Below are 18,943 nucleotides of genomic sequence, written 5' to 3'. Positions count from 1 at the left end.
CTTTGTCACCCTCACTGTAAACAAGTTCCTTCTTATATTTAAATGGAACTTCCTGTGTTCCAACTTGTGCCTGTTGCCCCTCATCCTGTCCCTGGGAATTACTGAAGTCTGGCTCCATCCTCCCTGCACCCACCCTTTAGATACTTAGAGGCATTAATAAGGTCTCCCCTCAGCTTTCTCTTCTCCAGGCTAAAGAGACCCATCTCTCTCAGCCTTTCCTCATATGAAAGATGCTTCAATCCCCCAGTCATCTTTGTTGCCCTCTGCTGGACCCTCTGTAGTAGTTCCCTGTCTCTCTTGAACAGGGGAGCCCAGGACTGGATGCAGTGTTCCAGATGTGGCCTCACCCGAGCAGAGTAGGGGAGGAGAATGACCTCTCTCAGCCTACTGGCCACACTCTTCCTTATGCACCCCAGGATTCCATTGGTCTTCTTCGCAGCAAGGGCACATTGCTGGCTTATGGATAACTTGCCATCTACCAGGACTCCCAGATCATTCTCCTCAGAGCTGCTTTCCAGCAGGTCCACCCCTAACCTATATTGGTGCATAGGGTTCTTCCTCCCCAGATGCAGGACCCTACACTTACCCTTGTTCAACCTCCATAGGTTCTTCTCTGCCCAGCTCTCCAGCCGGTTGAGGTCACACTGGATGGCAGCACAGCCCTCTGGAGTGTCAGCCACCCCTCCCAGTTTTGTATCATCAGCGACCTTGCTGAGGATACACTCTGTCCCCTTGTCCAAGTCATTGATGAGTATGTTGAACAAGACTGGACTGAGTATCAACTCCTGGGGGACACCACTGGTTACAGGCCTCCAACTTGACCCTGCTCCATTGATCACAACCCTCTGAGTTCTGTCATACAGCCAGCTCTTGATCCACCTCACTGTCCACTTATCTAGCCCACACTTACTGAGTTTTCTAATGAGAATATTATGGGAAAGAGTGTCAAAAGCCTTGCTGAAGTCAAGGTAGATGACATCCACTGCTCTCCCCTCATCTAGACAGCCTGTTACAATGTCATAGAATGCAATCAGATTAGTCAAGCATACTTTACCTTTGGTGAATCCATGCTGACTTCTCCCAATGCCATTCTTTGATTTCACTTGCTTTGTGATGACATCCAGAACAAATTTTTTCAACACCTTACTGGTCATAGAGGTGAGACTGAACAGCCTGTAGTTCCCTGGGTCCTCCTTCTCGCCCTTTTTTGAAGACTGGAGTGACTTTAGCCCTCCTCCAGTTCTCAGGCACCTGTCTTGTTCCCCATGACCTTCCAAAAATGATGGAGAGTAGCCTAGCAGTAACATCTGCCAGCTCTCTCAGAACCCATATCATCAGGACCCATGGATTTATGGATGTCCAGATTGGCTAAGTGGCCTCTAACCTGGTCCTCCTCCACCAATGGAAAGTCTTCCTCTCTCCAGACCTTATCTCTTATCTCCAGGTTCTGGGATTCATGAGAGACAGCTTTAGCACTGAAGACTGAAGGAAAGAAGGCATTCAGTTACTCTACCTTCTCTGTGTCTTCTACCACTAGGACACCTGTCTCATTCCTCAGCAGGTCTACACTTTCCCTAGTCTTCCTTTTTTTGTTTATGAACTGGAAGAAATCCTTCTTGTTGTCCTTGATACACCTTGCCAGATTTAATTCCAGGCAGGTCTTAGCTTTCCTTGTTGCATCGCTGCATTCTCTGACTACATTCCTGTATTCCTCCCAGGTAGCCAGTCCTGTTTTCCACATTCTGTAAATTTCTTTCCTCCATTTAATTTTTTTTCAGAAGAGCCTTACTCTTCCATGCAGGTTTCCTACCTCCTCTGTTTGAGTTATTCTTCATAGGGATGCACCAGTCTTGAACTTGGAGCAAGTAGCATTTGGCTAAGCATAGATATTAATTGCATGTGTAGTGTACTTAATGTGTTCTTTGAGATTTTGTATTCTGTTACTCATAGACAGCTGTTAATGTGCTGTTATCCAAGCAGCTGTAATACTCCAGAAACTGGAATGGCAGACTGGCTTGTGAAAATGCCAAGTGTTGAATTAATTAAAGATACACACACACACACTTTTTGAAGTTTTTGAGGCTAAGATTTCTTAGAGATGTTGTTGCATCTTGTATGAATGGTACAATTCCACTGATACCAGTGGACCCTTGAGATGATCCACAAGAACTGGTAAATCAGGACTTAAAAGCCTGCTGCAACTGGGATTACAAAGTCTGGAATTTAAATATATGCATATTTGCACATACATGCTTCTGAAGTAGAAATAAGTAGTCAATTGAAAATGTCACAAAATTCAGTAAGCGTTTAATCCTACCCTATGAACAAAGGCCCCAAAAGGGTTTTCTGTTTATTTAACATTAGCCATGCCTGTGTCCAGAAATTTGTATGAATAGTTTTATTTTGTCAAAGAGTTTTGCATTGTAAAGAATGGCAACAGAGGGATATCAGAGGGGACTTGAAGCATAGGATTAAGAGTGCTGAGCTTCAAAAAGGAGCTTGTGCTAGCAGGAGAGGCCAGTGTGAAATTAGGTGAACTATCAGCAATATGAAAATTAATTGGAAGGCTTGTAAGCATGGAATCAGTAGATAGGTGAATGGAATAGGTTATAATGACATGCAAATTGGTTATTATACTGTAGCTTTCCAGTTTGGTTCTTGAACAGGCCCTTATATCCTCATATGTGATTTAAGAAGATTCTTCTGCATGGCATAATTTCTAATTCAACGACCAGTTGGGGACTTTCTCAAAACATACTTGGATTTAGCAACCCTCCTCCTTGGCACAGAAGGAGAAATGTGCTTGTGCTGACTTAAGTGGAAATTACATTCAGAAATGCCTTTTCAGATCTAAAACAGTGTTCGTGCTTCCAACTCCTGCCCACTGCTATTTAAATCAGTGTTCATCCATTTCAAACACAGTAATCGAGCTTTTAAATTCCCTTTACTCTGGAAAAATGTTATGGTTCAACCTCAGTAGGGAGCTCAGTCCCCCACAGCTGCTTACTCCCTCCCAGCAGGATGGGGGAGAGAATGTGAGGAGTAAAAGAGAGAAAACTCGTGGGTTGAGACAAAGACAGTTTACTAAGTAACGCAAAAGCTGTCCACACAAGCAAGGCAAAATTAGGAACTGATACACTGCTTCCTGTCAGCAGTTCAGCCATCTCCAGGAGAGAAGGGCTACATCATGAGGAGCCATTACTTGGGAAGAAAACCACGGTAACTCTGTCCTCCCTTCTGCTTTCCCCCCCCTGCTTTTATTGCTGAGGCAAATGTCACATGGCCTGGGATATCCCATGTGTCAGGTGGGGCCAGCTGTCACGGCAGTGTCCCCTCCTTACCTGTCCCCAGCCTCCTCACTTGTGGGCAGTGTGAGCAACAAGGAAGGCCTGTGTCTGTAAGTGCTGCTCAGCAATAAAGAGAACGTCCTGTGTTTTGGTCATAAGTCCAAAACTCAGCACCATACTAGCTACTATGAAGAAAATTAACTCCATCCCAGCCAAAACAAGTAGAAAAACACATGCTACTAGAGCTTTAACATACAAGAGATGATAAAATTCTAAGTATGTTCCCTGTTGTCGTGGTTTGGGCCTAACAACAAAGAACCAGCCACCTTGCTGCTCACTCAACATCCCCCCCCACACACACTGGGATGGGGAGGACAAAGGCCAACTAGAAGCTCATCGTGACAAGGACAGGGAGGGTTCACTCACCATTTACAGCCCCAGGCAAAACAGACTCAACTTTGGGGAAAATAATAATTGAACATTAATCAAATGCACACAGGACACGGAAAAAACAAAGAGCAGTTACCCCACCCTCCCTTCTTCCCAGGCCCAAATCACTATGCTCCCGATTTCTCTACCTGCTTCCTCCCCAGTGGCACAAGGGGACAGGGAGTGGGGGTTTAGAGTTAGTTCACAGTCTTGTTTCCTGCGGCTCCTTCCCCCTCAGGGAGAAGGGTTCTTTACAGTCCTCCCCTGCTTCCCCATGGGGTCCCTCCCAGGGGAGAGAGTCCTCCACGAACCTCTCCTTCATGAGCCCTTGCCACAACGTCAGGAGCAAGCTGCTCCAGCGCAGACTTCCCAGAGTCATGAGCTGCTTCGGGAACAGTTACCTGCCCCGGGATGGGGTCCTCCACGGCTGCAGATTCAAGTCCACAGACTGCAAGTCCACATTCACCCCTCCTGGTGCCTTCAGGGAATGTTCCTCCGTGGATGCAGGGGGACAGCCTGCCATCTCACTATGGGCTGCAGAGAAACTTCTGCTTGGGCATTTTCTTCCCCCTTCTTCCTCACCAACCCCGGGATCTTCACCCGGGCACTGCCTTTGTCCTCTCCAGCACAACTTTCTCCCCTGCTTGCTCTCTGCTCAGGTCTTATGTCAGTTCTTTCAGATGTTAATCGTGGAGGTGAATCTATTGTCTTTCTAACGCCCCAGCCTTTGCTACCAGAGCTGGGAGAGCTTTTAGTATCTCCTTCCAGGAGCCATTTCTGGGGCCCCTCCCCTGCTACCGAAACCATACCAGAACCAAGCCAGCAAACCTATTAACAAGCTAATGATAAGTAGAAATGAAAATGTGGAGAGGGGGATTTTTCTTTAGTGTTAGCTGTATCCTCACTGAGGACAGCAGGACTCCAAGATCTGTAAACAAGTTTATAGGCCTAGTTAATGGTAAGGCTGTCAGAAGGCCTGCAGGAAGGTAACAAGAGTGCACTCGGGTCAGCCATAGCCTCACATGCATGTCCCGAAGTGAAGAAGCGCTGACAGTGCTGTTTCCTCCAAAAATTCTAGGTTGGTCACAGCTCTGAGCTGCACAGCTGCATTGTTGAGCCTGGGAACAGGCAGACTAGGAAAAGGTGAAAAGATAAAAAGATAAAACTAAAGACAGAAGCTGCCCTCAGCAGCTGCTGGCTAGAAGCAGGCAGATAACATTCACACAAATCCCTAGAGATCTTCTGAGCTCCCAGACTCTCAAAGCATTCAGGAGATGACACATGTGAGGTAAGAAGGATGGAGATGTAGATTTTCTTGTGCAGATCCTTTTTATATGCTCTTCCAGAAATAGATACCATCTAAAAAACCTGAGTCATCAACCTCTGCTGTTGAAGGGAAGTTTTTCAAGTGCCACCTACAGACAAACCTTGTGGTGCTCAGGGCTGCAGCTTGAGCCTGTATCCATAGAAGAGCAGCTAACCCCAGGGTTTAGCTGGGGTGGGTGTTCACATGCAGGGTGTCAAAGGGGCAGTAGCTCTATAATCCGAATGCTTTGCATCTCCAAACGTGCTAGTGGCTGCAAATTTGCTCCTAAATTATGTCAGAGCTTTCAGTCTTTGTTTACCTGAAGTCATATCCTCTCTTAGCATCAGCATTTTTCAACCTCAGCATTTAAAAACTTTCAGAAAAGAGCTATATGGTGACAAAGGGTATGAAAAGGCCTCAGATTATTCTGATGTTTTGTATGTAGGCTTGCAACCTCTTCTATTTGAACAAAATCAGTCCTGCAGAGTCTTGGACCTGAAATAACATTTGTGTTGATGCAGTGTTGTATGAGGCCTATAGATAAGACAGCAGGACTTACATTACACTTACATTACACTGTCTGAGTTACTAACTGCCAGCTGCTCCTTTCAGTTCATGGAAAAATTAAAGTCTCCAGAATTTAGATGGAGGGAATCAGTTCCTAACAGGTGTGGGCTTTTCAGTAGGATAGGAAGCTTATTTGAAATAAAACCTGAATTTAAAAAAATAAAAATCTGATACTTCCAAATAAATGTAGAGAGAAAAACTTAAAAGCTTTATTGAATGACTGAAAAAGTTATATCAGAACTATGGACTTACGCAAATCAAAGATATCAGAAGGCTCATACTAGTACTGTGGTTCAGTGCTGTGAACTGCAGTGCAAAAATGAGATATGTCATTATAAAATACATTGTGTAAACACAACAGACAAATAATTCTGAGCATCCTGTAAAACACAAAGATTCCAAACTGCCAGATGAATTTGCAGGATGCTCTGAACTTTCAAAAACAAAGTTTTTGAGGAATTTCTGTCCAGCAGTTATGTCAGTACAGAACCAAAGGTTAAAAGCACTTCTGAAGGGTGTTACTGTGCTTTTAAGATAATCTGTGTTTAAGATAATCTGTGCTGTGTTTAAGATAATCTTGAAAATGGTGAAAACTTTGTAGAGAGGAAATTCTTCTTGTTCTTCCATTTATCTATTTAGGAAACATAAGTACTGTCAGATTCCAGATTTGTAAGAAACTTTTAATATGCAACTCATTAAATAATATTATTGCATCTATTTCTGGCCAGGCCTCTTGTCAAGTCAATTCTTCTTTGTTTTATTTGTTACTACAGTAAGTTGACAGGGTGCCACATTTGAGTCAACATAAATTCATTCTTAATTTTCACTATTTTACTTTCTCCCTATTAAGTTTTTTAAAGTTGTTTAGGATGTCTGCTTTTTTTTTGTTTTTAATTTGCCTGTCCTCTCCATTCCATTGATTCATTTTGCTGTTTCCCTCTTATTCTTTTTCTACACGCTCTATGTTGCAACTCAGCAGGAAAAACTCATACAATATTAAGAGTATAGAAGAACTAACCAAACTCACTGGATTTAAGAGTAACTACAACTGACAACATCATGGTGACATTATTGAAAGATGACCGACTTGCAAATGTGCTGACAAGAAGATGAAGAGAGAAACAGGGCAATTAAATGTAATAATAACATACATAAAGGAGAAAAATACTAAAGTAGTACCCCTGAGGTGGATCCTGTAGTATGAGGGATTTTTTGACTTAGGAATTTTGTGTTGATCCATAAGGTAGAGTACAAACTTCTTTTCAGTGAGGGTGAGGAAGCACTAGAATAGGCTGCCCAGGGAGGTTGTGGAGTCTCCATCTCTGGAGATATTAAAAGTCCACCTGGATACAGTCCTGTGTAAAGTGCTCTAGGTTATCCTACTTCAGTGGGAGAGTTGGACTAGATGATCTCTAGAGGTCCCTTCCAACTCCAGCAATTCTGTGATTCTGTGATAAGGGTCTTTAAAAATTGTTTTCCACATCTTCCCATCCTCCTCCTCTCCTACTGAATTTGTTCTGGCCCTTTTCCCTTCTCTGTCTCTAAGGCTCCTGTTCGTTCTTTCTTCTTCCTTCTGTGCTTCTTCAGTCCTCAGCATCTGAGGTAGCTGGCCCTCAGGTGGCTTCTCCTGAGCGCTGTCAGAACAGGACAGGCAATCTCACCAGTGTTCCTTCCAGCAAGCAGCCTTCTGCTCAGGGCCCTGCAGCCCTGAATGGGACTGACAGCAGAGGAGGTGCTCCCAGCTGTCAGACACACAAAGCACATGGAGGGTCTGGCAGCCAAACTAACTCATATCTGCAGAGCATGTCCAAATGAATTACAGGGGCTTTTTTTTTTTTTTCTTTTTCCCCTCAGTGTGGGCAAAACAAGGCATATGGACAAAACAAGGTATATGAATAAAACAACTGTATACAATTATATTCTGAGAAATGTTTTGTGTTTTTTTTTTCCTATAACATTCAGAAAAAAAACCAGCAACAAACAACAAAACAAACCACAACAAAGCTGAGCCTGGTCCAAAAACTACTTATGGAAGATTTCAGTTAGATTAGTTAAAATTTGGCAAAAGTCAGAAGTGACTAAATGCAGAGCCTGGTTGTTGAAAAAGTTAGGTCCTTTGACTGTGGATAGTTCTGCCAGCTCTTTTCATTACGAGCTGGAAGAAGGATGGAATAGCATTTTAATCAGATGTACAGTCGATTAAACTAGAAGGCTTCTAACAGAGAGCTAATCTAAAAGGACTTAAGAGGTTTACCTTGGGAAAGCCAAGGAGAAAATATTATGAAATTCATATTGGAAAAAGCAGACTGCACAATTTAAACAAGAAAAAACATTTTGCCTGGCAGACCTGACAAATGACAGCAGACATTAATTTGTACAGGTGCTTGCAATTTGACATCTCCTTGATTTCAGGCACTTTGCAGAAGCTCTCTGGTTATAAGCCTGTTTGTCCTCATTCCAGACATAGCCCATGAAAAAAACCTGGAGATAACTAGATGGCTTTTTAGATTTCAGGTGGGACCATTTTTCCTCTTGAAGTACCTTTTTTTTATGTCTGTTGTCTATACAAGTGGCTGGAGCAATGGTGCTTCATTCTAAGTGCCTAAGTGAGCTGGGCTTGGTCACTAAATTGATCAGTTGAAATTTTTATCTGCTCAAGAGCACTAAGCACTAAATATGTAGCTAAAGATGCACCATATGCAGATGCATATAGACACAGAGAAATCTTAGCCTGCTGTCTTTACTCCATATGCCGTCTTTTACTGACCAGTAAATCCACTGGCCTACAAATCTGTCCTGTTGTGTGTGGTCAGAGGACAGGAGAGAGGTTGATAAGCTTTGCAGTAGCCAGGCTGCAGCTCCTGGGGCACTCAGTGGTGCTCCATTAAGTGTAGCCCATAACTTAGGGCCACCTGTAAATCATGCATTATGCTGCAGTACTTCCTCACTCACCAGCAAATGAATGAGAGAATTATGAACAGTTATTGTGTCACTGGACAAGAGCCAAAACCCTTTCTCTGTTCAGGAATGATACAGGTCAAAGCTCGTTAGCACATCTGAAAAGTCCACCCACAGAGACATTTTGATGACTAAGCAACTTTAGTTAACAAAATACGGTGTAAATTTGCAGGGTAGCTTTGGCAGTGTTCTTAAAGTTCCACTGTTTTGAGATATTTTATTATTATTATTATTTTAATAAATAGAAACAAACAACTTTTCTGTTGTATATTTATGCATCTGCTTCAGGGGAATTCCTTTTCAACTAAGTCTACTCTCAGAGCCTTTTCTCTCAGCTTGGCCATGTTTACAGTTCTGCATAATTTCTGTTTTTGTTTTTCTTACCCAATTATTGATTTTGTTGTTGTTGTTGTTTTGAGTTTTTTTTCTATGAGGGACAGGTGTAATGAAGCTATAGTACTATGTTACCTTTTAAATCCCAAATGAAAAGGAAATAGCCTCTGAGCTTGTGGGTGTCATGGCCATTCACTCTGTGTAGTTGTCCATTTGATGGAAGTCCTGAAACAATGATCAGATATCATTAAAATTATAATGAAAAGCTTACAATTTTAAAAAATCATAATGGCTGTATCCCTTTTATGACCACTTGGGTATTGTTCTAACTTTTCTTAGTTCTGGAACCAATCTGAAGATTTAGTTATCCAAAACAAAATCTCATCTACTTTCCTCGACAGATTTGGAAAGCAGCTTAGATTAGGGGCTGCCACTTCCCACATTACATCAAGCTTTTAGTCTTTTCAACTTGGATTTCCCTCCTGATTGAAAATTTAAGTGAAAATTCTTCTACACTGACATTCATGTGTGAGTTGCAAGTGCACAAAAAACCCCTATAAAAAACACACAAGCTGTAGTCAGGAAATATGACCTAAAAAGGGCCACATTCATTGGAATTATCCTTTTTCAGTGAAGAATTCTGAAATGGAGCTGAACAGATAATTTCTTCCAACACAGCACAAAGGTAATTGAGGTTGTGTAGCTAGTGCAGAGGAGAGATTGCTCCATGCATTGCAGCAATCTCCATGCAAACAAAACTACCTCGTTTGCAGAACCTCTCTGCTGGACTCCCTTTACTTCACAGATCAGTAAAGTAGCTAGGGAAAAGCCATTTCCCCTTGAATGTAAATAAAAATGAGTGCTGGGCCAAGGAGGGTTCTTTTAATCTCTATGTCATCCTATAAGGTGTGTAGCAAAGTTTACTCATGAGAAGAAGGAAATCACTAAAGCTGATACCATTCAACAGAGGAAAAATGAGTGTTTCATGGATTTAATATTAAACCAAGGAAAGGGTCACTTTGATCACTGAATCTGATCTTTTTACTTGAACTTCAAACATTACCAAAAAGCTCAGGAGTTTAGTCATAAAAGTAAGGTTTCATCCATTAACAAAATAAAACAGTAGTTTTCACTGTGATCTCTATTTCCATGAATTTCAAAAGGATTTACATCTGGGGCTTGTTTTGGATCCATCTGTAGTTTAAAGAGGTTCCTTGAACGTGACATATTCCTTTATTTAGTCTATTGACAACGCTATTTTTAATAAACAGGAAAAGTGTTTCATTTTCCTAACTTTTTGAAAAATCATTGTGGTAATGAATCTATAAACAGCTTACAGTGTTTGTAAAGTTAACCCTCAGGATGCTTTTTTGGGTACTCCAGGTTGAGGCTCTGGATTCTTTACATCCTGTTCTTTCTTTCTTTGCAAACTTCAGCACTTCACGCACCAAATATAAAAGTTGCTTTTTATTTGACCTTTGTCTCCTCCCTTCCCACATCCCTACTTCTCTGTTTAGAAAATGCTTTCTTCACTTGACAGGCCAAGTACAATTCCAAGAGGGACAAGACTGCATATGTCTGCTGAGGCAAAAAATGTATTTAACAGAGCACAGCTGGAACCCAGATAACAAAGATCAGTCACCCAGAAAATTGCTCCACTTGATCAATGATCCTCCACTCTGATGGCCTCTCTTGTTTGTATCCCCAAAGACAGTGCAAAGACATTCTTGAAATGGTTCAGGATTTTAGCCCACATTTCTTTGGTTTTAAACTAAATTTCTACTCAAATGTGCACTGAACACTAACTAGATGTCCCTTTCAAATTTTTTTCCCCATTAATTTTCTTTTTACTTTGGGACCAATTTCACCTTGTTTTCACTGAATATATGGCTAGGCATGCATTGCAGTAAGGTAACCACAGTCCTGAACAAGAAAGAAAATTGATTCTTCATGTTGTGTTCAACTCTAACAGATGCAATCACCATATACTCCTGATTGGTACATGTATTCTTTCTGTATACCTTTTAGATGATTTGGTTTCTGTTAGTTACTACTCTTCAAGGCAGTTAGGGAAAGATGTAGCTGTACGTATGAAGAGAGCTTATTTTGTAGAGTTTATAGAGGTACTAGTACTTTATCTCTGCATGCTTCCATTTTTAAAGACTTCCTGTAAAAAAGAAGTCAAACTGGCATGGCATAAAACTCGGTCACCCATTCTACCTGTCAGTCCTGCAGATCAAGAGCATGTAGAAATGTCTGTTGCATGGACAGTGCCATGCCCTGAAAGCAAAGCTGCATGAGGAGGTCCCAGCTATGCACCTCTGCATTTAAAAGCCATGCCCAACAAAAGCACATTTCCAATCTAAATTATGTGTTATGATGTTAGAAGTCACCAGCCAACCAACAAAACTTGAGTGCACGAAGTTTAGAGCATACCTTATATGAGGTTGGCAGGATCTGTCCCTAGATCACTGTAATCTAACAGTTTAATTAATTTTTCATACTATTTTGTAAATTATTGCAGAGGTTGTTTTTCAAGGATGATGTGCCAGACCATGCTGTTCTTTCTCAAATCAGAAATTAATCCTGACAGTACAATACATTGCATCTCAGTGAGACAAGATGCTGATGGTCAGCTGGTGGATGGTACCTTGTCTCTGTAGCAGCAGCAGCAGCTCACAACTCCTGCTGAATCAGGAACTCGAAGGGAGCCAGGAGTTGAGTAAAGGTGCTTCTGACTAACTAACACAGTTGTTACAATGCCCAATAATGTTGTATCCTGAAAAAAAGTAAGGACAAAATATGAAGAAATTAATTAAATTGATTGAAAGGGTGCAAAAATTAAGCCAATTAAATTATGCAGAAGCTTTGCATATACTGTTATCTTTGATTCCTTTCCCTGTACCCATAGTTTTTTCCAAAACACCTAATCCTCTCTCTTCTTCTTAACTTCCTCAAAGCTCCCTTCTACACTTCAAGAGGACAGTTTACAGTTGCACAGTGAGTCTGTAGTGGAACTGGGAAAAATAATCTGGTATCCTACCACCTAGGCTACAGTGAAAGGCTACTAGATTATGCTATTTCTTGATACTCCTCTACTGTTAACCTTCTCAGTAACTATATAAAATATTGAACACTCATTTTTTTTTGCTGAGAAAATAATTATTTTTTTAGACATTTTTCTTTGAAGTTTACTTTTTTGGATGATTGCACTTGATAATAATAATCCAGGCTTTTGAAATAAACATTTTCAATAATTAAACATTATACTTAAACTGGAGGACTTTATTTAGTAGAAAGCTGAATCTTTACTTAAATAAATGCTTTTAATCAAAGATACAACATTCCTCAGAAACTTGTTCCACATTACAGAGAGATTAGTCGAGTACTAGCTTTGAGTTTGATTTGCACAATTAAAAAATGTATTTAAAAAAAAGTCTTCCCTAGGATCTGAAGAGGAAATATGAATGTGACTATGCAATGAGAAGAACATGACATTTCTCAGTTTCAATGGCTATGAAACCTTAAATGTTGAAGCAGTAAGGGATTATTCAGTGAGTTTCCTTTCACTGCTAAAGAATGCTGAGAATGACTATAGTTTTCCATCACTAGATTACATTTAATATGTATTTTCTTTTACCTGTGATAGTGCAACTGCAATGAAGACATGATTTTAAAAAGGGGGATAGTTTGATGCATACAATTATTTGTTTGATGATTTTTATTTTTTTTTTTACAATAAAATCTGACAAGACTATATTTGTTATTAAACTGTTTTGTACAATATAATTAAAAAGCTTAATATATTGGCAACATGGGACACAAAAAATAACTGAGTCTACATCCATAACTGTAACAAATATACATTATAAAATATACATATATATCCCTCATCAAGGCAAGGTCATTTTTGTGGGAATGGCTTTTCTTGGGCTTCAATAAAAAGCTAACACAGTTACTGCCTTTATAAGAAACAATTTAGAAAAGGGCAATTTAGGCATCCCAGTAGGTGCTATTCACAAAGAAAAGCATAGTTTATAAGAGTTAGTATTTGGGCATTAAAGGTAGCTCATGTCTCCTCTCAGCATTCAGTTCCATGTTTGAACATATTAATTAAAATGAATGGAAGTTTAGAGCAGGGACACGTGAATTCAAAGGGGAATATTTACACAATAACTGCTTTTAAAATAAAACTTCTTAATAAAAGCATTCTGTCTTTAGAAAATTGGAATGTTGTGCCTAAACTTACAGTTTTACAAAATATATATGACTTTTATATTAGCTGTTTATTCAAAAAGAGTTTGGAAGAAGGAATAAAACCATGAAATCACTACTGGTAAGTGTTGTGTTTGTTTTTTTTTTCAGATTAACACACTCTTTCAGTGCCGGGCAGTGAAGACAAACTTTCTCTCTGACTCTGTTTTTAGTACAGAATTTAATTACAAATTTATTTTCAATGGCCTATCAAAATTAACAGGCTCTTTACTGTTCACAGTTTATCAGGATGCCCCAGAGCTACTTCAGCAATGAAGAAAGCAAAACTGTCTGGAGAACAAATGCTAACAATAAAGCAGCGGGCCAGTAATGGTAAATTTTTAATTATTATCTTTTAAAAAATTACTTTTCTGTTATTGTTGCTCTCTTGTGGGTTTTTTTTCCTACATGCGTAAGTCTTCTTTGTATAAACAGTGAATTCACTGTCAGTAGAAGGGAAGCTGAGTTTTATGCTGCGGAAATCTGAGCCAGCAGTGGAGTGGTCAGACTGGTCTGAGTTATGTCTACATAAATCTAGTAAACTAAAGTATTTCAAAGTAGAATATACCATTATACTTTTCTGGTTCACATCCTTTTCATCAAAGGTGGATAGTCGCTCTTATATTGTTGCAGGATTCAGAAAAGGAAAAGGTTTTGTTTCCATGGTGTCAAGCCTTCATGAGCTCCCTTGAATTCATTTAGAGCTGTGGCTCTGTAACCTCTGGGAGATGTCGATGGCCTTGTGCCATTTCATATCCAATAATCTGCAATCTTTCCTGTGAACCTTGAGTTGCAGGGAAGATGATGAAAGTACCTTGGATGAGCATCGGGATAGTATCTTGATATTTGAAGGGCAATTAAAGCAAAGCATAGGTGCTTCAGTTCAAATAAGTAATGCACAAAAGACTTGTCTGCTTAGCCTGTGACTGCATGCCTAAAGATACTGTCCTCTTAACTGTTAGTGTTGACTGTTTGAGATACACAAAGCATTTCTAGAAAATGCTTTGTCAACACAGCAGGCACCATTGCAACCCACAGTTCCACCAGAGCTGGAGAAAGTCTTGGTTGTCTTTGTGCAATAGCTAGATACAAGGAGTGAAACATTCAGATGTAATTGTCTCTACAAACTGGGAAGTATTGAAAATTTTATCTGCTGTACCTTAAGGAGTGGTATATAGACATTTTGAGTACTTAGGGAGACACAGCATCCTTCCTATGGGAAGAGGTATGTGAGATTTGCACCAGAGTACAAAGAAGACAGTGGGAACACCAGTTTCTCTATTGTTAGGAGGTCAGACTTTGACTTGAGAGAAAACAGACCTAGCTCTTCTCAGGACTGTTTTATGCATTGTTTCAGTAATTAAAAGGATAAGTAAATAAAACCTTTAGAGTTTATTTGTGTCTGAATCCTTAAAGATACAGGTACCTTTTAGATTCTGTTCTCTATATGTTTACACCATAAAATCTCAGGAATTGCTTCTATTTTGCAAACTATCATGTATTTCTTCATTTAATAACACCCTTCTGAACTACAAAATTATTAAAAGCAGCAGCAGAATCATAATATATATCAGTGCATCAATATAATTTCACTGTGTTGGTAAAAGAATTGTGAATTAGTTACAAATTATTTTGACAGTGCTGTAATATGAAGAGATTAGCATGTTTTTTTCCCTTCAGAAGATGGATAAACGGACATAGTCTTTCAAATAAGTTACATATTACAGTGGAGCAGAATTTGTTGTTGTAGGTGCATTTCTTATAATAAAAAGTTAAATCAGTACATATAAACAAAAAGGTGTGTCTTATTGATCCTCTAGACTTTTTTCAAAACTCTCACTGGAAAACTACTCCAATTTGTAAAAGAAAACTAGTGGAAAATACATTGTTTTAGCTTCAAAAGAAAAGTTTGAAGAATAATTTTTTTTCTTTTTTTACTTTTATATTTTTATGTGAGATTAATTTATTTTCAAATATGGAAGTAATTAATTCACTGAACTCTCATTTAAAGCTTAATTATTTTAACTTCCCTTTTATGTTTATATCACACAGGTATAGAAAATGATGAAGAAATTAAACAGTTAGATGAAGAAATCAAAGAACTAAATGAATCCAACTCCCAGATGGAAGCTGATATGATTAAACTCAGAACTCAGGTAACAGTTTTATGAAGCCCTAAATTCAGTGCTTTTTCTACATGACTAATTAAAAGAAATATAGGAAATATATAGTTCCTTTTTATGCTTCTTACATATTAAGACTTCTATGTTTGATTTGCTATTTATGACATAATAAAAAAGTATCTATTACACAAATCTCCACCTCAGTTACCAGCATTTAAAAAAATGGAGTCTCATGCTCAACTTTGTATTTCCCCTTGATAAGGCTAAGCCTTTCTAATAGCAGTTAAAATATTGGGTGAGATCATGATCATTAACAAAAGTTACAAGCTGAAGGAGTCCGGATGAACAGCATGGCTTTTGCCAGGTCTGTGTTATGAAGAGGGAAGTGAACACCTGTTACACTTCACTTCATCTTGTGGTTAAACTAACTGCAGCCCTTGGCAGCAGTGATGGTTCCACGGATCCAGTTTAATTCCTTTTAGGTTTCACATAAATTCATTGAAAAAGAAACCCCACCAAAACTAACATCAGACTATTATTTAAACACCCTTTTTTTTTTTACCAGTCGTAAAACTGGATGGAAAAGGCAAAGGAAAGAAATTAATTTAATTATGTCCCTGGCATTTTCCAGTGTCTAACATAGTTTCTGGTGATTTTTTTATTTCCATTATTTGAGCAGAGACACCAGCAGTGAGATTTACCACAGTTCTCACCATTTATCAGCCTTTAGTCCCAAAGCAAACCATTCCTTGTTACTTCTTTGTCTGCTGCTTGTGGAGAAGAGTGCCATGTCCATTCTCCTCCTCCTCTTGTATACTCATAAACAGGAATCAGAATCTGCCTCTTCAGCTTGTTTTTACTTTGACTACTAAACCTTGGCCAAATTGATACTGAAACCTCATTTCTATTTTATGCCTCTATTCAGGGTTTCATTGTCATTATTCAGCCTTTATAGGATTTGATTTACTTTTTACACCATTTTCTGATGTGACCAAATGTAATCCCAGGGTAATGAGGGCAAAATCTGCAAGAAGGCAAAGAAAGGAGTATAATCAATGGCAAGAAAATTAAATGTATTCATGTTGGAAGAATTTGGTCCTAGGTTTTGAACTGAACAGCTTCCAATCTGCCTTATGTTTTCTTTTGTGTAATACGACGCTGAGGGTGCTATTCACACACAAGACCGATTTATCTAAGAATTTAAAAACTGTGGAGTACTTTGGCTTTTATGTGTACACTAGGTAAACGCTCCAGTTCTCACTAATTCTCTGCAGTTTTAATAATTTTTTTGCCACATTAATAAAAAAAAAAAAAATAAAGCCATAACAGTGTCACATGCCTAAAACACGTATTGAATTTCAAAGATTTATCTAGAAATTTCACATCAAGTTTTGATCTGAAATGAATACAGAAGGCACACTTTGGTGGTCTCAGTTCCAGCTTGTCTTCAGGGGCAGGAACACATAAAGGTGAGAGGGGAAACGAAAAATGCAAATAACTTACTCATACAAGAAACAATAAATCCTGTCATTAGTTTTTCAGTAAAATCTGGGGAGGGAAATTTCAGCCATTAAGCAAGTGATTACAGTAATTAAATATCTCAGTTGTTTTAAGATCTTTTCAGATGAGTACTAAATGAAATTGCAAGATATGCTAATCAGCTGCCACTTAATTTGCAGATAGTCAGCATCTCACATGAAAAAAGATCTATTTAAATAGCAGTGCTCAACTAGCTAGAAAATGTACAGAATCTCAGCTCCTACTTAAGTTTGTGTGAGTCAGTAGCAGTATATCATATGGAACTGGGCCCTTGTTGACATCAGACTCTTTACTTTGATCTGTTACACCAAAAAAAACAGGTTTTAGGGCAAATATTGGAGCATGACTGACTAACAAGCACCTATGAAAGATACTTTGCATTTGCATACAGCACAGCTCTCCAATATAAACAAGCTGAAAGCAAATCAAGAGGGTGTGTTTCCAGTTTCAAAGCTGAAGAAAGTTTTTTGCCTACTAAAATATGTTGTGGAAATAGCTCTATATCAATTAATTGTGAGAAAACCAAGCCCCTGCAATACTGTCAAATTGGATCAACTGTCATATAAACACCTGCAGTCTAAGTAACAGATACTTGAAGATTGTTTTGTGTAGCCACATCACTTGTCAAAGTTACTTCTATCAACTATGGGCTGTATCACCTTAAGCAGTCCGAAACTTTTAAGTCCAAAATAAAACTTGAGACATCTAACAAACACATTGTGCCAACAATTTCCTAAAATTTACTCACCCACGGTCAAGTTAATATTTGCTTAAGAACCTTTCCTCTTCTGTCTGCTACTTAAAGTGCAAACCCCCAATCTTCCCACCAGCATGTAAATTGTATCAGTTCTTTCCACAGTTCACTGTGTATGCCAATGCAGAAGTGGATAAAGCTCATTTTGAGAATTCAAAACCTTGTGTTCTTTGGCATTTTTTTCCACTTCCCTGACATTTTTTTTGCCCTCTTGCCAATGCATATTTTAACCTACACACACAAAATGCACACTGTACACTTTGTAATAGATGTCAACTGTTGTCACCCAATGTGGAAAGTAAGGACAGGTCTTCAGAGGACAGTGTAGACAGGTATGAGTTAGCTCTGCCCTTGCTCTCGATGAGCTGGACATAAGCCAGCACTCATCTGAAATCTTTATGGCTTCATTAGCACAGAGCTCTGCACAAGCTTGTGTAAGTTGCCTCTCTCCAATGCTTTTTAGTTCAAGCATGGTCAGAGCTAAGTTGTGCCTGGTCACCTGGGAACACAGGCAGAGCATACTCTCAGTTGTCTTAACCTGTACTTGTAGTCATGCCCCAGGCACCGACTCTCCTCACTATGTGTAAATTTTCTTAATTTCCTTCAGATTTGCAAGTCACTGTATTTTACTAGGAAATTTTCTGAATTTGTACATACATACATCACAATAACATGCTATTGTTCAGGTTTCAAAAGCAGCCCCGTGAATTTGCATAAAATCAAATTATACTTACAAAGAGCTAAACACTGACAGCAAGGAGCTGTGCATGCTTAACAGTAGATATAAAGATATAGATAGAGATGTAAATTTAGATATATATGAAAATACAAGAAATGCATGACTTACAGCAGAATATCCCTACGGCAGGCTCCTAGGAGCGCTTAACCACAGGGGTGAACTTGCAGAACTAAGGTCCTTCTTAATGCCTTTCAAATCAAGAAGAAAAGCTCTCAAGCTGTGGAATCAAATCCAAGTTCATTCACTATTACCAGTATTAAAAAGACAAGCTATGAAAGTGATACAACATGAATCACAGTAGGAATAAAAACCCTTTAATGATGGCAGGAATTACAGACTCAAGGAAAACCTTTTTTAGCACGAATGAATAGATCTTTTTCTCCTTTCCCTGGTATTTCTGTTCTCTGTCCCTTCAAAGAGCACACGGCTTACAACAGCTTGCCTTATATTACATTGTACACAAATTTGTCCGTTTTAGATTACCACAATGGAGAGCAACCTGAAGACGATAGAAGAGGAGAACAAAGTAATTGAACAACAAAATGAGTCTCTTCTTCATGAATTGGCCAATTTAAGCCAGTCTTTAATTCATAGTCTAGCTAATATCCAGCTGCCACATATGGTAAGTGATTGAGAGCACAAGTTAAGGAATTT

At 39.1% G+C, this 18,943-nt stretch overlaps 1 protein-coding gene across 11 annotated transcripts in view; it reads left to right on the top strand.

Annotated features, from left to right (window-relative positions):
• MYT1L (myelin transcription factor 1 like) overlaps window positions 1-18,943 on the top strand; it is a 221,895-nt gene that overhangs the window by 199,881 nt on the left and 3,071 nt on the right. For all 11 annotated transcript variants that reach the window (XM_051614624.1, XM_051614622.1, XM_051614632.1 and 8 more), the window contains 3 exons: window positions 13,376-13,467; window positions 15,187-15,290; window positions 18,768-18,911. In XM_051614624.1, the coding sequence (XP_051470584.1) occupies window positions 13,376-13,467; window positions 15,187-15,290; window positions 18,768-18,911 (340 nt within the window). The remainder of the gene's footprint in view (window positions 1-13,375; window positions 13,468-15,186; window positions 15,291-18,767; window positions 18,912-18,943) is intronic.

Source organism: Apus apus, chromosome 3 (genome assembly GCF_020740795.1).
Source record: "Apus apus isolate bApuApu2 chromosome 3, bApuApu2.pri.cur, whole genome shotgun sequence".
Classification (NCBI taxonomy): domain Eukaryota; kingdom Metazoa; phylum Chordata; class Aves; order Apodiformes; family Apodidae; genus Apus; species Apus apus.
This window is presented reverse-complemented; position numbering and strand designations above follow the sequence as displayed.